Source organism: Artemia sp. Qi Xiang Cuo, chromosome 21, assembly GCF_049724085.1.
Source record: "Artemia sp. Qi Xiang Cuo chromosome 21, ASM4972408v1, whole genome shotgun sequence".
In the NCBI taxonomy this organism is placed as follows: Eukaryota; Metazoa; Arthropoda; class Branchiopoda; order Anostraca; family Artemiidae; genus Artemia; species Artemia sp. Qi Xiang Cuo.
Genome location: NC_142814.1, coordinates 12,495,448 through 12,509,358, shown reverse-complemented (window position 1 = coordinate 12,509,358; position 13,911 = coordinate 12,495,448). Strand labels below are relative to the sequence as shown.

At 35.2% G+C, this 13,911-nt stretch overlaps 1 protein-coding gene across 1 annotated transcript; it reads left to right on the top strand.

Annotated features, from left to right (window-relative positions):
* Positions 1 to 2,439: 2,439 nt before the first annotated feature.
* LOC148939244 (uncharacterized) lies at positions 2,440 to 12,113 on the top strand. Its single transcript, XM_089106549.1, has 2 exons — positions 2,440 to 2,634; positions 8,799 to 12,113. The coding sequence occupies exons 1-2, from the start codon at positions 2,443 to 2,445 to the stop codon at positions 9,009 to 9,011; spliced, it is 405 nt and encodes a 134-aa protein (XP_088962675.1). The 5' UTR covers positions 2,440 to 2,442; the 3' UTR covers positions 9,012 to 12,113.
* Positions 12,114 to 13,911: the final 1,798 nt, after the last annotated feature.

Below are 13,911 nucleotides of genomic sequence, written 5' to 3'. Positions count from 1 at the left end.
CTCTATAAAACGCTCCGTTGGCTAGGGCTATTCTGGTGCGCAGCTGTTTTTCGGAGTCCCTACTGGAAGCTACTGTACTTCCTAAATACTTGGAGTATGTCCTCTGTTCCATGTCTTCTCTTCTTAACTCGATTCCCTATCCATACGCCTATGTTTTTCCCACTATGCCGAAAATCATAGTTGAAAATGAGAAAAATCATTAGAGTTAAAAAATCTTGCATATCCGTAGAACCTTTTAAGAAAGGTACAAACAAGGAAGGACTTTTAATTTATTCTGATAGATAAATACAGCTTGATGTTTTTCGGTCTAGAAAAAAACGAATTGCAGCTTATTGAGATCTGAAGCACATTAAACAAATAAATGATATGAATAATAAATAAATAAATAATTTAATATGTTTAATAGGTGCTTTTGAACGCAACTCAATAATTTGCCTATTGAAACTAGATAAGTTTAAAGCCACACAAAGTAAAAAGATTTGTAATGGACGGACGAGGTGATTCTTTAAGGTATCTTTTCGCCTTAAGAACAAATTCACGTCTTCTTGTTTTTGAAGTTTGAAAAACTCAACTCAGCTCGCTCAAAAACTCAAAGCTGAAAATCAATATTTTCTCATGAGTTCATGAAACAGATTTATGTTAAGTCTAATTAGAATTAAGTTAAGGGAGTGTTTTACTCCCCTCACCCCATAATATTCTGACTATTACTATTTTGCTTATTAGATTTAAATCAAGAAATTTCAGCACTGGTTGTTGTGCTCTAAAAATATCTGATTTCCTATTAAATGAAAACGCAATATTTGGGTATACATACCTTTTCTATTTTGAGTTGATATTATTAGTCACTCTGGGGTCAAGCTCATTGGCTGAAAACTGGGACACTGTTTGTTCAATGTCATTTCGAAATATCCTTCGGGCAGGGGCGAAGCTAGGATTTTGAGTTTGGAGGGGGGGGGGTATAAACAATGTGCCGACAAAATATTCTAGTGTGCCGACAAATGCAGACAGATAAGTTAAATTAAGACGAGTTGGAATTTTGGAAGGGGGTTTTGTATCCCAGCCATGTTAGTTTGAATCCTGGTTTTGATATTTTTCTTAAATCTTCTGCTTACTTTTCTTTGTGTTGTAGTCTTCTTACTATCATTTGTTTCATTTTATTTTCTCCTATTTTCCAGGCTCCCCCTCTTTTTTCATTCTTCCAGCTTATATTTCTACATCTCTATCTCAGTTCAGTTAAGAGTTTATTTATTCATCAATTAATTTACAACAAACACTTCAACTTAGTCTCCCCGAAGACTCATGGCCTGGAAAAACAGGGAAACAAATACAGCAAAAAATATTTTCAACATAATGCATTCACACCTTCAGGAGACACACACACACAAAATTCCATAATCCAGTCGCCAGCCTAAGCAATCCCAAAAATTCCAATCTAGGCAGGGCAGCAGTACACGATTCCACTAATTCAATTAATCAGCAAACCCAATAACTCCAAGGAAAACTGGGGAAATGTAATTATTAACAAAAAATTCCCTAACATACTTTTTAAAGATACCAAACTTTCTCTGTAACTTCTCTACCACTCCCCAGTCTCCAATTTTTGAAGAGTGGGAGACTTATGTTCCAATTTTTGGAGACTTATGTCTACAATTTTTTTGAGAGAGAATTGACATTATTTTTGAATGCTTTAAAGATTACAAGTTTTACGACGGATAAAAAGGAAAATGATAAAAATTAAAATTAAGAACTAACAAAATATGAAGAGAAAATGTAAAATTTGGGCATATGTTTTTTTACTTATAAAGAAAGAAATATTTTTTCCGGGGAGTAAAAAGCAGAAAACTTTTTATTATAATAAATAATAAACTATAATAAACAATCAATAATAAACACTAATTAAATAAAATCTAGCTTTAAAAAATAAAATGAGTTGTTGATTGAATTTAAAACGAAAAAAATAACTTTTATTAGTAGGGGTCTATCACACACGCCAATTTCCGACTGAGCATAATTAAAATGCATTATATTAAAACATATTATATTATAATATATTAATATGTATATTTTTAATATATTACAGTCAATTTGGCTAAGAATAGGAATATAGGCTCTTCTAAATAATTTTTGGAATTTTATGGAAAATTTTGGAATTGTTTCATCCCTATTTTTGTGCAAGTTTATCAAGGAAAAAGAAGGTAAATGTTTTATACGTTTGGCACAAACTCCATGGGGGTTTGGAGTTCAGACCCATCCCTGAAAAGCTCTTATAATTCCCCCCTCCGCGAATATATAGCTCAAATAACACCTCCAGGTAAATTAGAAAAATTGGGGTGTGGCATTTTATTTCCCTTCCTCCCAATAATCCCCCGGTATCTTGCTTCCTCTAAATCCCTCATATTAATCTCCTGTCAGTTTTCCAAACTCATTTCTGTGTTTCTAGAAATGAAAGTCATCCTGAACACAAATCAGAATCAGTATGCCAACTTCATATTTTTGATGAAAGAATGCATCAAGTATCTACGAATGCCCAATGATGACCCAATTACAGCTCTGGTTAATGCCTTCATAGAATTAATACCAGCTGCACTCAGGCTTGGCATTACACTAGAAATGGCGATGGTTATTAGGGAATCTGTAAGTAGTTGACTTGTTTAAGGATCTTTTATAAGTTTAAGTGTTGAGCAGACATTTTAATTTTGAAGCTTAATTCTAAGAGTTACCTTTAGCAAAACTAAATTTTGTGGAATCTGTATAAACGTACACTGTATAGGCAAAATTAAAGTGAAACTCAGTTGAAATGCTCTATCAGTGTACCTTCTAACAGGGGGGGAATTTGGGTCCCTGTCAAGATTATCTGAACGAATTATCTTCAAACAAATCAATTTTTGTTTCTGTATTGCTTTCTCCTCCCTTGAATTAATACCAGATGTACTCAAGCCCAAGATTACACCAGAAAATGCCATAATTATTAAGGAATCTGTAAGTAGCTGATTTGTTGAAGAAATTTTTAAGTTGAAGTGATGTACAGATATTTTGAATCGTAATTCTGAGAGATTCAGCACTGCTGAATTTTTGCAGAATCTGTAAAAACTGCATAGGCGAAATCCAATTAAGTCTCGGTTTAAATGTTTTATGCTTGTTTCTGCTTTTTTCTATATTGGGAATCTGTATAAACACATAAACCTACGTGAAATTCAATTAAACATACATCCCTCTCTCTTTCTCTATCTCTCTCTCTCTCTCTCTCTCTGCTCTCTCTCTCTCTCTCTCTATCTCTCTCTCTCTCTCTCTCTCTCTCTCTCTCTCTCTCTCTCTCTCTCTCTCTCTCTCTCTCTCTCTCTCTCTCTCTCTCTCTCTCTCTCTCTCTCTCTCTCTCTCTCTTTCACTGTCTCTCTCCCTCTCTCTGTAATTCTTATTTGTGGATTGAATGTACCTTCGGAGCAAAAGCAAACACAATCTGGTACGTAATTTGAGGGAAGGTAATTGCCCTCTACATTTTTCCCCCCTTCCAACTCTCCCCTAGATCTTGAAAACTACTCTGTTTTGCGTTTTCAATGAACAACATTTTTTTGTTATTCTCATTAAAATGAATCGAAGAAAGCCAGCAAAATTGCCTCTCTTCGATTTTGAAAAATTCATTTGCCCCCCCCCTTCCATTTTTTGAACTTTCGCCCCTGTATACAGCCTTATTTAATTTGTGCAGACTATGCCCGAAACCTATGTAGCCAATCATGAACATTCTGCCCATGGGAAATCCATTCCGTAATGGGTTTCTTAGTGTAATTGTAGACCCCGGCGCCGCGCCGATGAGGGAAGACCGGTGGCGGCGGGGCAAAAAACAGCACGCCGCGCCGCGCCGCCGGTAAGATGTCGGCGGCGGGCCGCCGGCGCGATCAGTGTTGACCGCAAACGTTAATGTTTTCATCAGTCTTTCTTAAATCACAGCTTCAATTTACAACAGATTCGAGGCTATTCATGAGTTCAAAAATTCACAAGTCGCTGGCTGGAAAACCTGTCTTCTTTGTTATTCATCAAGATAAGTAGAAATCTGGTAGAAACGAAATGGCTGTGGCGTTTCAAAACCCTTGCATAATGCGAGTAGTTGAAGTACCTATTAGCTATGTATTCTTAACATAAATAATTATCAAAATTAGTAGTTTTTTTCATCGAGCATTACTTCATACAAAACTTCAAATACCGTACATCATAAAATTCGTCAGTTATGTGGGTAAAAACTTCGAATATAACTTTGGACTTAGAAGCTTAATTTTTTCATAATGCCCTTTGCCTATACCTATTTTGTCACATTTAAAACAGTTGAAATGGGCGACTTTGATATTGATTTTTTTTTGCTCTTTTGGATTCCTAAGAAGCCTTCTTGTATTAAAAACTGGTTTTTAATAACAATTTTAAAAAAATGCATTTTAAAGGTTTTTTTTGGCTTCTTTATAGAATATATGTCATGTAGGCTAAGGCTGAACTGCTGTTTTTTTATCCCTTTTGGCTGCTCTTTTGGATATTATTCATTTTTTCTTTTGGGGATTCATTCCAAATTATCACTAATAAATATCTAATATAAGTCAAATTATAAAATGTATCTAAAAGGAGTAAATTTATCAAAACTGAAAAATAGATGATGAACACTTCACATGGGAACACTTCAATTACAATGACACAAAAAATCACTTAATAGTTTATTGGCTATGAAAAAAAATGAAGTGCCAGCTATTTTCTTAGGTAAAAAATGAAAAGCTCATCCGTTTTAATTGTAATTAAATTAAATAATATGCAGACTGAAGTAGCTCCAGGAAGATTTTGAAATGTTCATCCTAGTTCGTCACTTTTAATCCAAGCAAAATGTTAGGACGCTTAGTATCAGTTATTGAGTTTAAGCTTTGATTTCCAAATGCTCACAAGAATTACCAAATTTAAGAAAGTCGCAACAATAAGTCACCTGTGGTCAAAATACTTAGACTCCTCTTTGATCCCCACCCAGGCTCAAAGCTTCTGCTATGGTCATTTCCATGGAAATTTCCAAAGAGTTTCTTTTTAAAATAGCTTTTAAGCGTAGGTAGGGGTATTTAGACTTTTTTGCTTTTCTTCAAAGCTTTGAAAAAAGTGTTACAGTATTCCAAATGTCGCAACTGTTCACTATTCTGGTCAACAGTTCATGGGGGACCAATTTCTTTAAACCGATGTAGACACGAGAGAATATTACGCTTAGTATCCTTAGGTCACAAGCTTATCCAAGACTCCTCCTTGGACCTCCCAAATTGAAAGCTTTTATTATGGCAAGACCTTTTAATGTAACCTGGAGCCTGAGGAATGGGCGCCATTGTCACTCGAGTGCAACGTTAGGTGGGGAAGTCGATATCGCTTTCGTCACACCAATTCGTTTTAGTGTGAATCTGCCTGGTACATATGAATGAATGTTTTCAAAGTAAACCCGTTTCATCAATAGGAAAAAAACTGGATTGGACGCATATGTCCCTTTCCCTTTGGACGATAAAACCATGCAAGTGCTGTATCAAGTATAACTCACGAAAATCTTGTTAATTTTGTCAACTTTTCAACTTTTTGGCATCCCTGCTTTCAATAAAAAAAAATCAAGATACTATCAATTAAACATAATAACTCCCTATGCCCCCCTTCTGGATACCATCTTGATAGGATACCGTCTCTGCTTTAAATTAAAAAAAATAATAATTAACTTATTGGCACCCCTGCTTTAAAAAAATCGAGGTATTATCATTTAAATGTGATAGCTATATACCCCCCCCCTCTGGATACCACCTTGATAGGATGCCGTCTCTGCTTTAAATTTAAAAAAATGAACTTTTTGGGATCCCTGTTTTCAATAAATAAAATTTCGAGGTATTATCGTTTAAATATAATACCTCCCTGCCACCGCCCCCCCGCTGGATACCACCTTGATAGGATACCGTCTCAGCTTTCATTAGAAAAATAATTTAATGAATAAACAACAAGGTCACTATATGGTTCAAACAGACACGCAAAATAACGTTAAACAGCTTAGTGTTCCTTGAAAAAAAATTGAGGGTATGAGTAAAGGGGTACAAAGACAACAACAAAATGTCGAAATTATTCAGATATACCTCAAATTATTGGAAAACTGAGTGATATATATGGCATTGCATAAGATCCAAAGAATCGAATTAAAAGGGAGCACACACAAAAGCCAAATAAGGCCAGTAGCCTATGAGAAATCGCAAAATACCCAGACAATGAACAAGTCCTAATGGGGGGCCCTGGGTCTATCAAAATATTTCAATGATTTCCCAGGGAATTTGATATCATTTTCTTCTGTCTCCACTTTAAATGAAAAAAATAATTATCTTTTTGGCATCCCTGCTTTCAATAAAAAAATGAGGTATTATCATTTAAAAAAGATAGCCCCCTATCCTCCTCCCCGATAGGCAATAATTTACAATTTATTTATGAATCATATTTTTGGGGTTACTTGCGGTTCAATCTTTAATTCCCCAACCTTGTACATAGCTTAGTCTGTAGCTAAATTTTGTTTCAACCGAAGGTTGTTTTTTTTTTGGGGGGGGGGTAAAAATGTTCCAGAAAGAAGATTGTATCTGTCGGCTGTCAATTTCAAAATCCAACAAAAGGCTGAAGCTGTATAGTAGTGAATGCGTTCTATAATTCTATTCAACTTGAAAATAAAATTCTTGACTTCTAAAGATGTAAGAAATAGCGATTGGGAAATTGCATTCGAAATGATTTAAGCTCATTTCATAAAGACGATAATCTTTTTTGTCAACATATGAAGAACTGTTTATATTGCAATATTTTCAATAGCATATTGCATCTGTCTGGTTTTTATGCAAAGTAACAAAAGAGACGAAAATTAATGAACAAGAGAGTAGTGAAGAATTATGGTATGCAAAGTAATATTTGGCAGGGAAAGACACTGGTGATAAATCACTAGGGGTGGTACCGTGATAGCGTGATTTTCGGGGATTCGGGGAACCAAATTTTTTTTCGGGGTAACGCATAGATTTCCGGGAAATACCCGGAAATTCGGGGATAGTGCAAGCTCTGCTTGATTTCTAATCAGGGAAATCGAAATACTAAACCACACGAGAAGGAAAAGCTCCGACTTTGCGGTTGACGCAATAAAGAATTGCCGCAAAATTAATTTAAAGTCGGTCAACCGCCGCCGCCTCAGCCGGCGGCGGCGCGCCGGCAGCGTTTCGACACTTCGACGGAGGTCGACCGGACCTCTCGTCGGCGGCGTTCGGTCGATCCGCCGGCGTGGCGCTGGGGTCTATGTAATTGTACTAATAGTTGGTACTAAGTAATATGCGGTCTTTAGCCTAACCCTTTCGATAAATAACTAATTATAAAGTCTCTGAAATAAGGTTTTACTTCATTTCTGTGACTTCATGGTTTCAAGTAATGCTGAGGACAAAATAATGAAAAATCTATAATTTTTTATTTTTATGCTCGAGGTTGGAATATAATTTCTGAAACTATGTTGAATGTGTCTAAGACAATTTTAAAGTTTTTACTATTACTGTTCCTTTATTTTTAGCATTTCTTTAAGGTACTCTAAAAATAAATTTGTTTTGTTGGTTTGCTAACATTTTCGTTTGTTTATCAACTGTTAGTTATATACATGATCGCCCAGTATCAAGTTCTTTCATTTCGTTTGTTGGCCACTTGGATTGATGTTATGTGTTATATAATTTTGTACTTAAATGAACTGAACTGATTGTTACTTATTCGTTCGTAATGCTGCAACTGTAGCTGACTAGTTCAAGGAATGTTTTTTCTCTCTGATGAAAAAGATGAAAAAAGGTGTTCAAAATGTTTACACATGGGTTTATTGTAGACGTTCATTCTGGTAGACCATCTCTAAAATTTTGTATTGCCTCAATGTCGCCTTTATGAAACAATCAGATTTTGAAAAGGCGGGCTTATTTATTTCGCAAAAAATACCATTTCGCTTATGAGTAATGTGATTGGTTTACGAAAACAAGTCACGAGATAAGTCGAATCAAAGCACTCTTTTTGCAACAGAATTGTAGGAAAGTAATCTCTCTTGTTCTCTCTAGTTTTACTACGTGTTATAGTTGTATTTCTGGTTTTACTTTTGACTGTATGTGAATTTTAATTTTTTTTTGTATTTTAAATTCTTTTTATTTTAAAATTCTCTATCACACCTTGCTTTTTGTTACATTTTATTCTCATTGTTTACTCTTTTTTCTTTGTTATCTCGGTGAGTTACAGTCGAGATAATTATTTGTTATTTCGTAATGCTGCGTAGTTGACTGGTTTTTATGTTGACTGGCGTAGTGACTGGTTTTTATCTTTCAAGATGGGGCAGAATAATGGAATTATAACTAAATTAAAACATAATAAGCATAAACCAATTAGATTAGAGCGCAATTTTTACCACATAATCATATATAAAGTAGTTATCTTGGTTTGTTTGGTTTTAATATGTGTTCCAGTCAGTGGCGGTTCTAAGCCGGGGACGAGGGGGGGGGGGCTTCCCTCTCCTCCATTTTTCTGATATTATATTCCGTTTATTTTATGTTTTTTATACTCTTGTGGTATACTCACCCCAGATTTTGATGCCTGAAACCGCTATTGGTTCTAGGCCCGGCAGGAGAGGGGGCAACTGTCCGCACAATTTTTCTGAAATCTGACATTAAATTCATGTTATTTTATGTCTTTACACTCCTGTGGGATACGTTGCCCCCCCCCCTTAAACCGCTATGGGTTTCAGTTGTGCTTTTGCTTTTACATGGATTTCATTCTAGATGTTCAGTCTGTTCGATGATCTCTGGAAGTTTGCATCACCCAAATGTGAAGAGGTTCTTGAAGATGTACGGGAGCTGGTGATTACTAATAGTTTTGACATGAAAATCGGAAATGAATTGTTATTTTTGGCTGAAATGGTCCATTATCGCTGTAGTAGCGACGTTCCATCATTATTAGTCACCTTCTACAAGAAGAAGGGTTTGAAGTTTTGAAATGTAGCTTGAAATGTGATAATTCGTGTTTTCTTTTTTTAAGGAAAAATTTGTGCTTTTCTTTTTGTTTAGGCGCTGGGTGTCAACAAAAGACACAACTATCAACGTCATCTAGCGTTTGGCAACACTTGGCATTTTCTTTCAGGGTAATAATAAGAATATTTAATTAGTTTAATTGATAAAATTAGGATAATGGTAAGTGTCTGATCTCAGTTCCTGACAGAAAAATGATTGTAAAGCTTGAAAAATTCCATCTGTTGCCAGGCATAGATGGCGTTGATTGTTGTTTGTTACTAGTGCCAGTTTTCACTCTTATGAGCTACCCATGCTCTTTGCTTCCGTGTATAAAATTTCATTTACACTATATCTTACTAATACTGTATTCAGTCTGTCCAAAAACTTGAAGGGAATGGATGCAAGATTTTTCGAGGGGGAGGGGGGGGAGTAAATCTCGATATGACATCAAAAGTCGATGATTCATGTGGTAAATATGAGATATTGAATCTTGGAGGGGGTACGGATAGTATAACTCTATTTTCTTTCTGCGTCCATGTTTGATGACCACTATTCCTAATGCTACCAATCAGATTTTAGGATTCCTCTAAAAATTGAAACCAACCATTGTGATGATTGTCTGCCGCAATTTCAAAGATAGTAGCCAATCATAATGCTTTGAAGAATAATCTAGTTGTTCGGTCTTATTATGATTTTGACGAAAACTATCTATGGCGTCAAGTCAATCTTATTCTGAACGAATGTATCTCCTTAAAAATGAAATCTAGTTAGTTAGATGGCATAATATTTCAATTTTTTTTCATTTTTTTCAATTGTTTTTAGCATTCTTGTTGCTTTTTATCTTCTGCGAGGCTTTAGTCTAAATAAACTAACAGGCTTTATGCGGAAAAGCTAATTCACGAAAATTTAGAGAAGGGCAAGGATTTTTTTACAGTTTTAATGAAGGTGCAAAAAAAGAATATTTCAAAATCTAGAGGGGAGCATTTTTTAGATATTTAGATAAAAATACCCAGAAAAGGTTTTTTGAAAGTGTTGGGGGCAGCTGCCCCCTTCTTACCAATTGGCACCCCTGCTTAAATGAAAGCTTTATTGAAGGCTAAACCTGTGAGGCTTAGCTGAAAATACATTTTTAAAATTCAGTTCATTTTTAAAATTCGTTTTTTTTTTCATTTTTAAGATTCTAACATTTTTAAAATTCGGTTCTAAAATAATAACACTGTTATTTGCGGTATTACAGCATTAACCTAATCTTTTTTTATCATATTTCTTTCTAATTACAGAATGTCCTTAGCTTGTGTATTATACCCCCGTCAACATGGAGAAGTAGGGTTTTCTAAACTGACTATTTTATTTTCTATTAAAAGTTGTATTTTAGTATGTCTCTTTGCCAAAGGAAGGTAAAAATTCAAATTATTCAAAATTCAAATTTGTTGCGTCTTGGGCAGGGTTGGGTGTGGCAGGTGTCGCGCACAATAAGATTGTAATTTTAATTATGTTTTTTTTTTTTTTTTTAGCGTTATTTTCGGCTTTTGGAATTATAGGTTTTAACTTTGAGTGGAGGGGTAGAAGGGCCACGGCCGAACGTGACACTACTTTGGGGCAACGAATTGTTAGTTATCGTACGAATTTATGCAAAATTATAATTCATACTCTATCTTTTCCCAAGGTTACTAAGACGAAAATCTATTAATTTTTTTAATTATTTTGTTATTTAATTATGTTAAATAATTTCTAATTATGTTGTGCTTATAAGCATGACGGAGAATGGTCTCTTCAATTCTATTGCCTTTTGCGCTTAATCTGATGAAGTTTTTCAGTGAGTTTGGGGTACTTTTGTTAATGAGTTTTGTTAATGTTGTTTTGTTGTGAGCTTGTTAATGTTTCACGAATTCTAATTCAGTAAAAAGTATGACACGCGACTTACCCCTTGCTGCCTCTGCTTCTGATTTGAAAAACATCACGAGATAATAAAAACCCCAAAAAATTGTTGTATAGGGAGGAATTAATGATTGCCCCCCCCCCTTAGTAACGAAAGCATCACTTTTTATACCAAAGTATTTTTGACAAAGATTGTTATAACAAAAAAAGAAGGTTCAGCCTGTTATAGTCCCCCTGATATGTTACGCCCCCCCCCAACCTGTTACGTCCTGGATAGTAGACAGATCAGTGGATAGTAAACAGACGTTTCTGTATTTTGCAAATTATACAAGAAAAAAATCGGTTTTAAACCTAGCTATGCAGAAATTACTTCTGACGATTTTGGCGGAAAAAAAATACAGATCCGAGGATTTTGCTGTCCTCTTCCTAAAAGTTGTGTAATATTAAAAGAGTGGGAACTGGTGTGTTTACAGAAAAGACCGTCAAGGCCATCTAGCATTTGGTGACACTTGCCTTTTTCACAGTAATAATAAGAATATTTAATTTATGAATTTGGTAAAATTGGTGTAGTGATAATTTTCTGATCTCTGTTCCTGACAGAAAAACGATTACAAAGCTTGAAAAAATTTCAAGTGTCGCCAAACGCTAGATGGCGTTGATATTTTTTGCCGATACTAGTGCCAGTTCCTACTCTAATAATTTACGAATGCTCTTTGGTCCTCTTGTGATAGAGAAGTGTTCACATACATTGAAGTGTTCCAAAAAAAGTTGTGTAATGTCTTATGAATTTTGGCGACTATGAGTGTTTTCATTTTTTTTTTCTTTGTTTTCTTTTTGTTATGTAGCTAGGTTTAATCATATTTTTAAGTTCATTTATAAAAGTGAAACAACATGAAGCACTTTATATTATTTTAGCAACCAGATAAGATTGGTGTTAATGGACTGGAACTCTTTTTTTGTGTGTGGAAGATGCAGGGCCTTTTAACGAACTTTAAAAAAAAGGTCGCAATAAAGTCTTTTGAATTTTCGCAGATCTACTGTTGCAACCATGAGCAGTTATGAGGTTTTTGTGCTAAAACAAGGTTTATTCTCGCTTGTAAATGAATTTCAACTAAGCTCTGTTTTTGTATTTAATTTTTATAAACTTGTCTAAATTTTTGGTTAATAAAACAATGAGATAGAAAAACCCATGTTGAGACATAGTTTTAAGCAAAGTATAATCACCTACGGAACAAGTACTGACAAAACCTATCCTCTCCACACAAAAAAAGTGACCCTTTGTATACCTATGCGAACCTGGCAACTAAAACCCGTAGTTACACAATTCATCCCGGGTCACTCGGTATTTGGCTCGGAGCGATTAAGTAGTACAGCACTTTGCGTCTAGAGGCGCTGATTTACGCGAGGTCACTTTTGGAGAGTTTTGTCAGTACTTGTTCCGTAGGTGATTATACTTTGGTTTTAAGATACTGTAAACCAAACAGTTGGTTGGTAAGCCCACTGTATATAAATATAATACAGTACAATCATTCCCTATCTCAACCATTATACAAAGCCGGACCAAGATGAAGTGCTCCGGAGAACGTAAAAACATAAGCGACATTCGATTTTTTTACGGGTAGACAAGTCAAATTTATCTTGAACCTACCTTCACCTTTGTAACACTAAATTTTAAAGAATCTAATTTTAAATTATTTTTTTCCGATACATATATAAAAATCGGTAATTAGTAGTGTATTGTTATTATTAGATGTTCTTAGAAATTACAAGTAGGTTTCGAAGTCTTGAGTTGGTTGCAACGGCATTTTGAGAAAGTTTCTGCCAAAATACGTGTTCCAGGGTAATATACACTGAATTGTTGATGGACGAGGATATGGGCGGAGCTTTTATACGCGCCAAGACTGTAGTAGCCAAATATTAATGAGTCGTGATTATACTGTATATATTTTATATGTAATGGTGCTAGCTAACAAGGAAAAATCAATGTGAATATATTGCTAAGAGGTATAATATTTTAAACAACAATATTTTAAACTTTTTTAAGTGGACTTAAAAAACAACTAACTTTAAGTAATAAAGAAATTCGAATATTTCGTTTTCATGCCCGGAAGCCTTTATCAACGAAAAATAATAATTAATCTAAATTAAACAAAGCATATGAAGAAAAGGATAACAAAAACCATAAACCCCCGCTTTCACATTTCAGATTCCCTGTCTTTTTTTGGCAGTTCGATTGAGCATTTAAAAGTACGCGACAGGGATTTAACGAGGGGTTATCCACTTTAACGAAGGGTAATCTAGTGTACATCTTCAAGCACCACTAGTGGGGTTCATATCTAACGTACCGCAGGTGTGGTGTATGGGTGTGGCACACATCTGCCTCGTTACACCAGATATATCTAACATCGCACCATGGTCGACAAACTTCCACTACACGTGGCGCGAGCCACCTGACGGTACACAACTTTTTGAAGTGGCCTACCCGTCACAATCAAGACACCGAATTGCCTGTGTGTTTGCCAAGTGATGAGGCTATTATTTATTTCTTTAGTATTTGGGATCGCAAAACGGAGACTGCCAAGGATTGTTTTTAATGTTGACGTCATTTTGGCACATTGTTTAACATAGTTTATTACGAAGAATCGCTTAATTTGTTGACAAGAATTCGTTTTGTCTGATGCGACTGGGCCCATACGTATTGACCTGTCAGTCTAAGTTCTTTGAAAATGGAAAGACATATCACCCACTGGAAGGAGGTAAAAAAAAAGTTGGCGGAGGGTGCGAGGAAAAAATATTGAGTAAACAATGGTAGTATTTCCAAAAAAGGACGATGAGAAAGAGCGGCAAGGGCAAGAGAAGAGAGAGGAAAAAACAGGGATTTGAATAAAAAGTAGAAAACAAATTTCATCGAGGGTTGGAGGGAGTATTTACAGTGGAAGTTCTGGCCTCTCTTCCGCCCAGGGCAAAATATTAATTGACAAAATATGACCTTCCTGTCTCCCACAAA

Coding starts and splice junctions, on each gene's coding strand:
- LOC148939244 (XM_089106549.1), top strand. CDS start 2,443: ATGAAAGTCATCCTGAACACAAATCAGAATCAGTATGCCAACTTCATA. Junction 2,635..8,798: donor CGATGGTTATTAGGGAATCT/GTAAGTAGTTGA, acceptor ATTTCATTCTAG/ATGTTCAGTCTGTTCGATGA.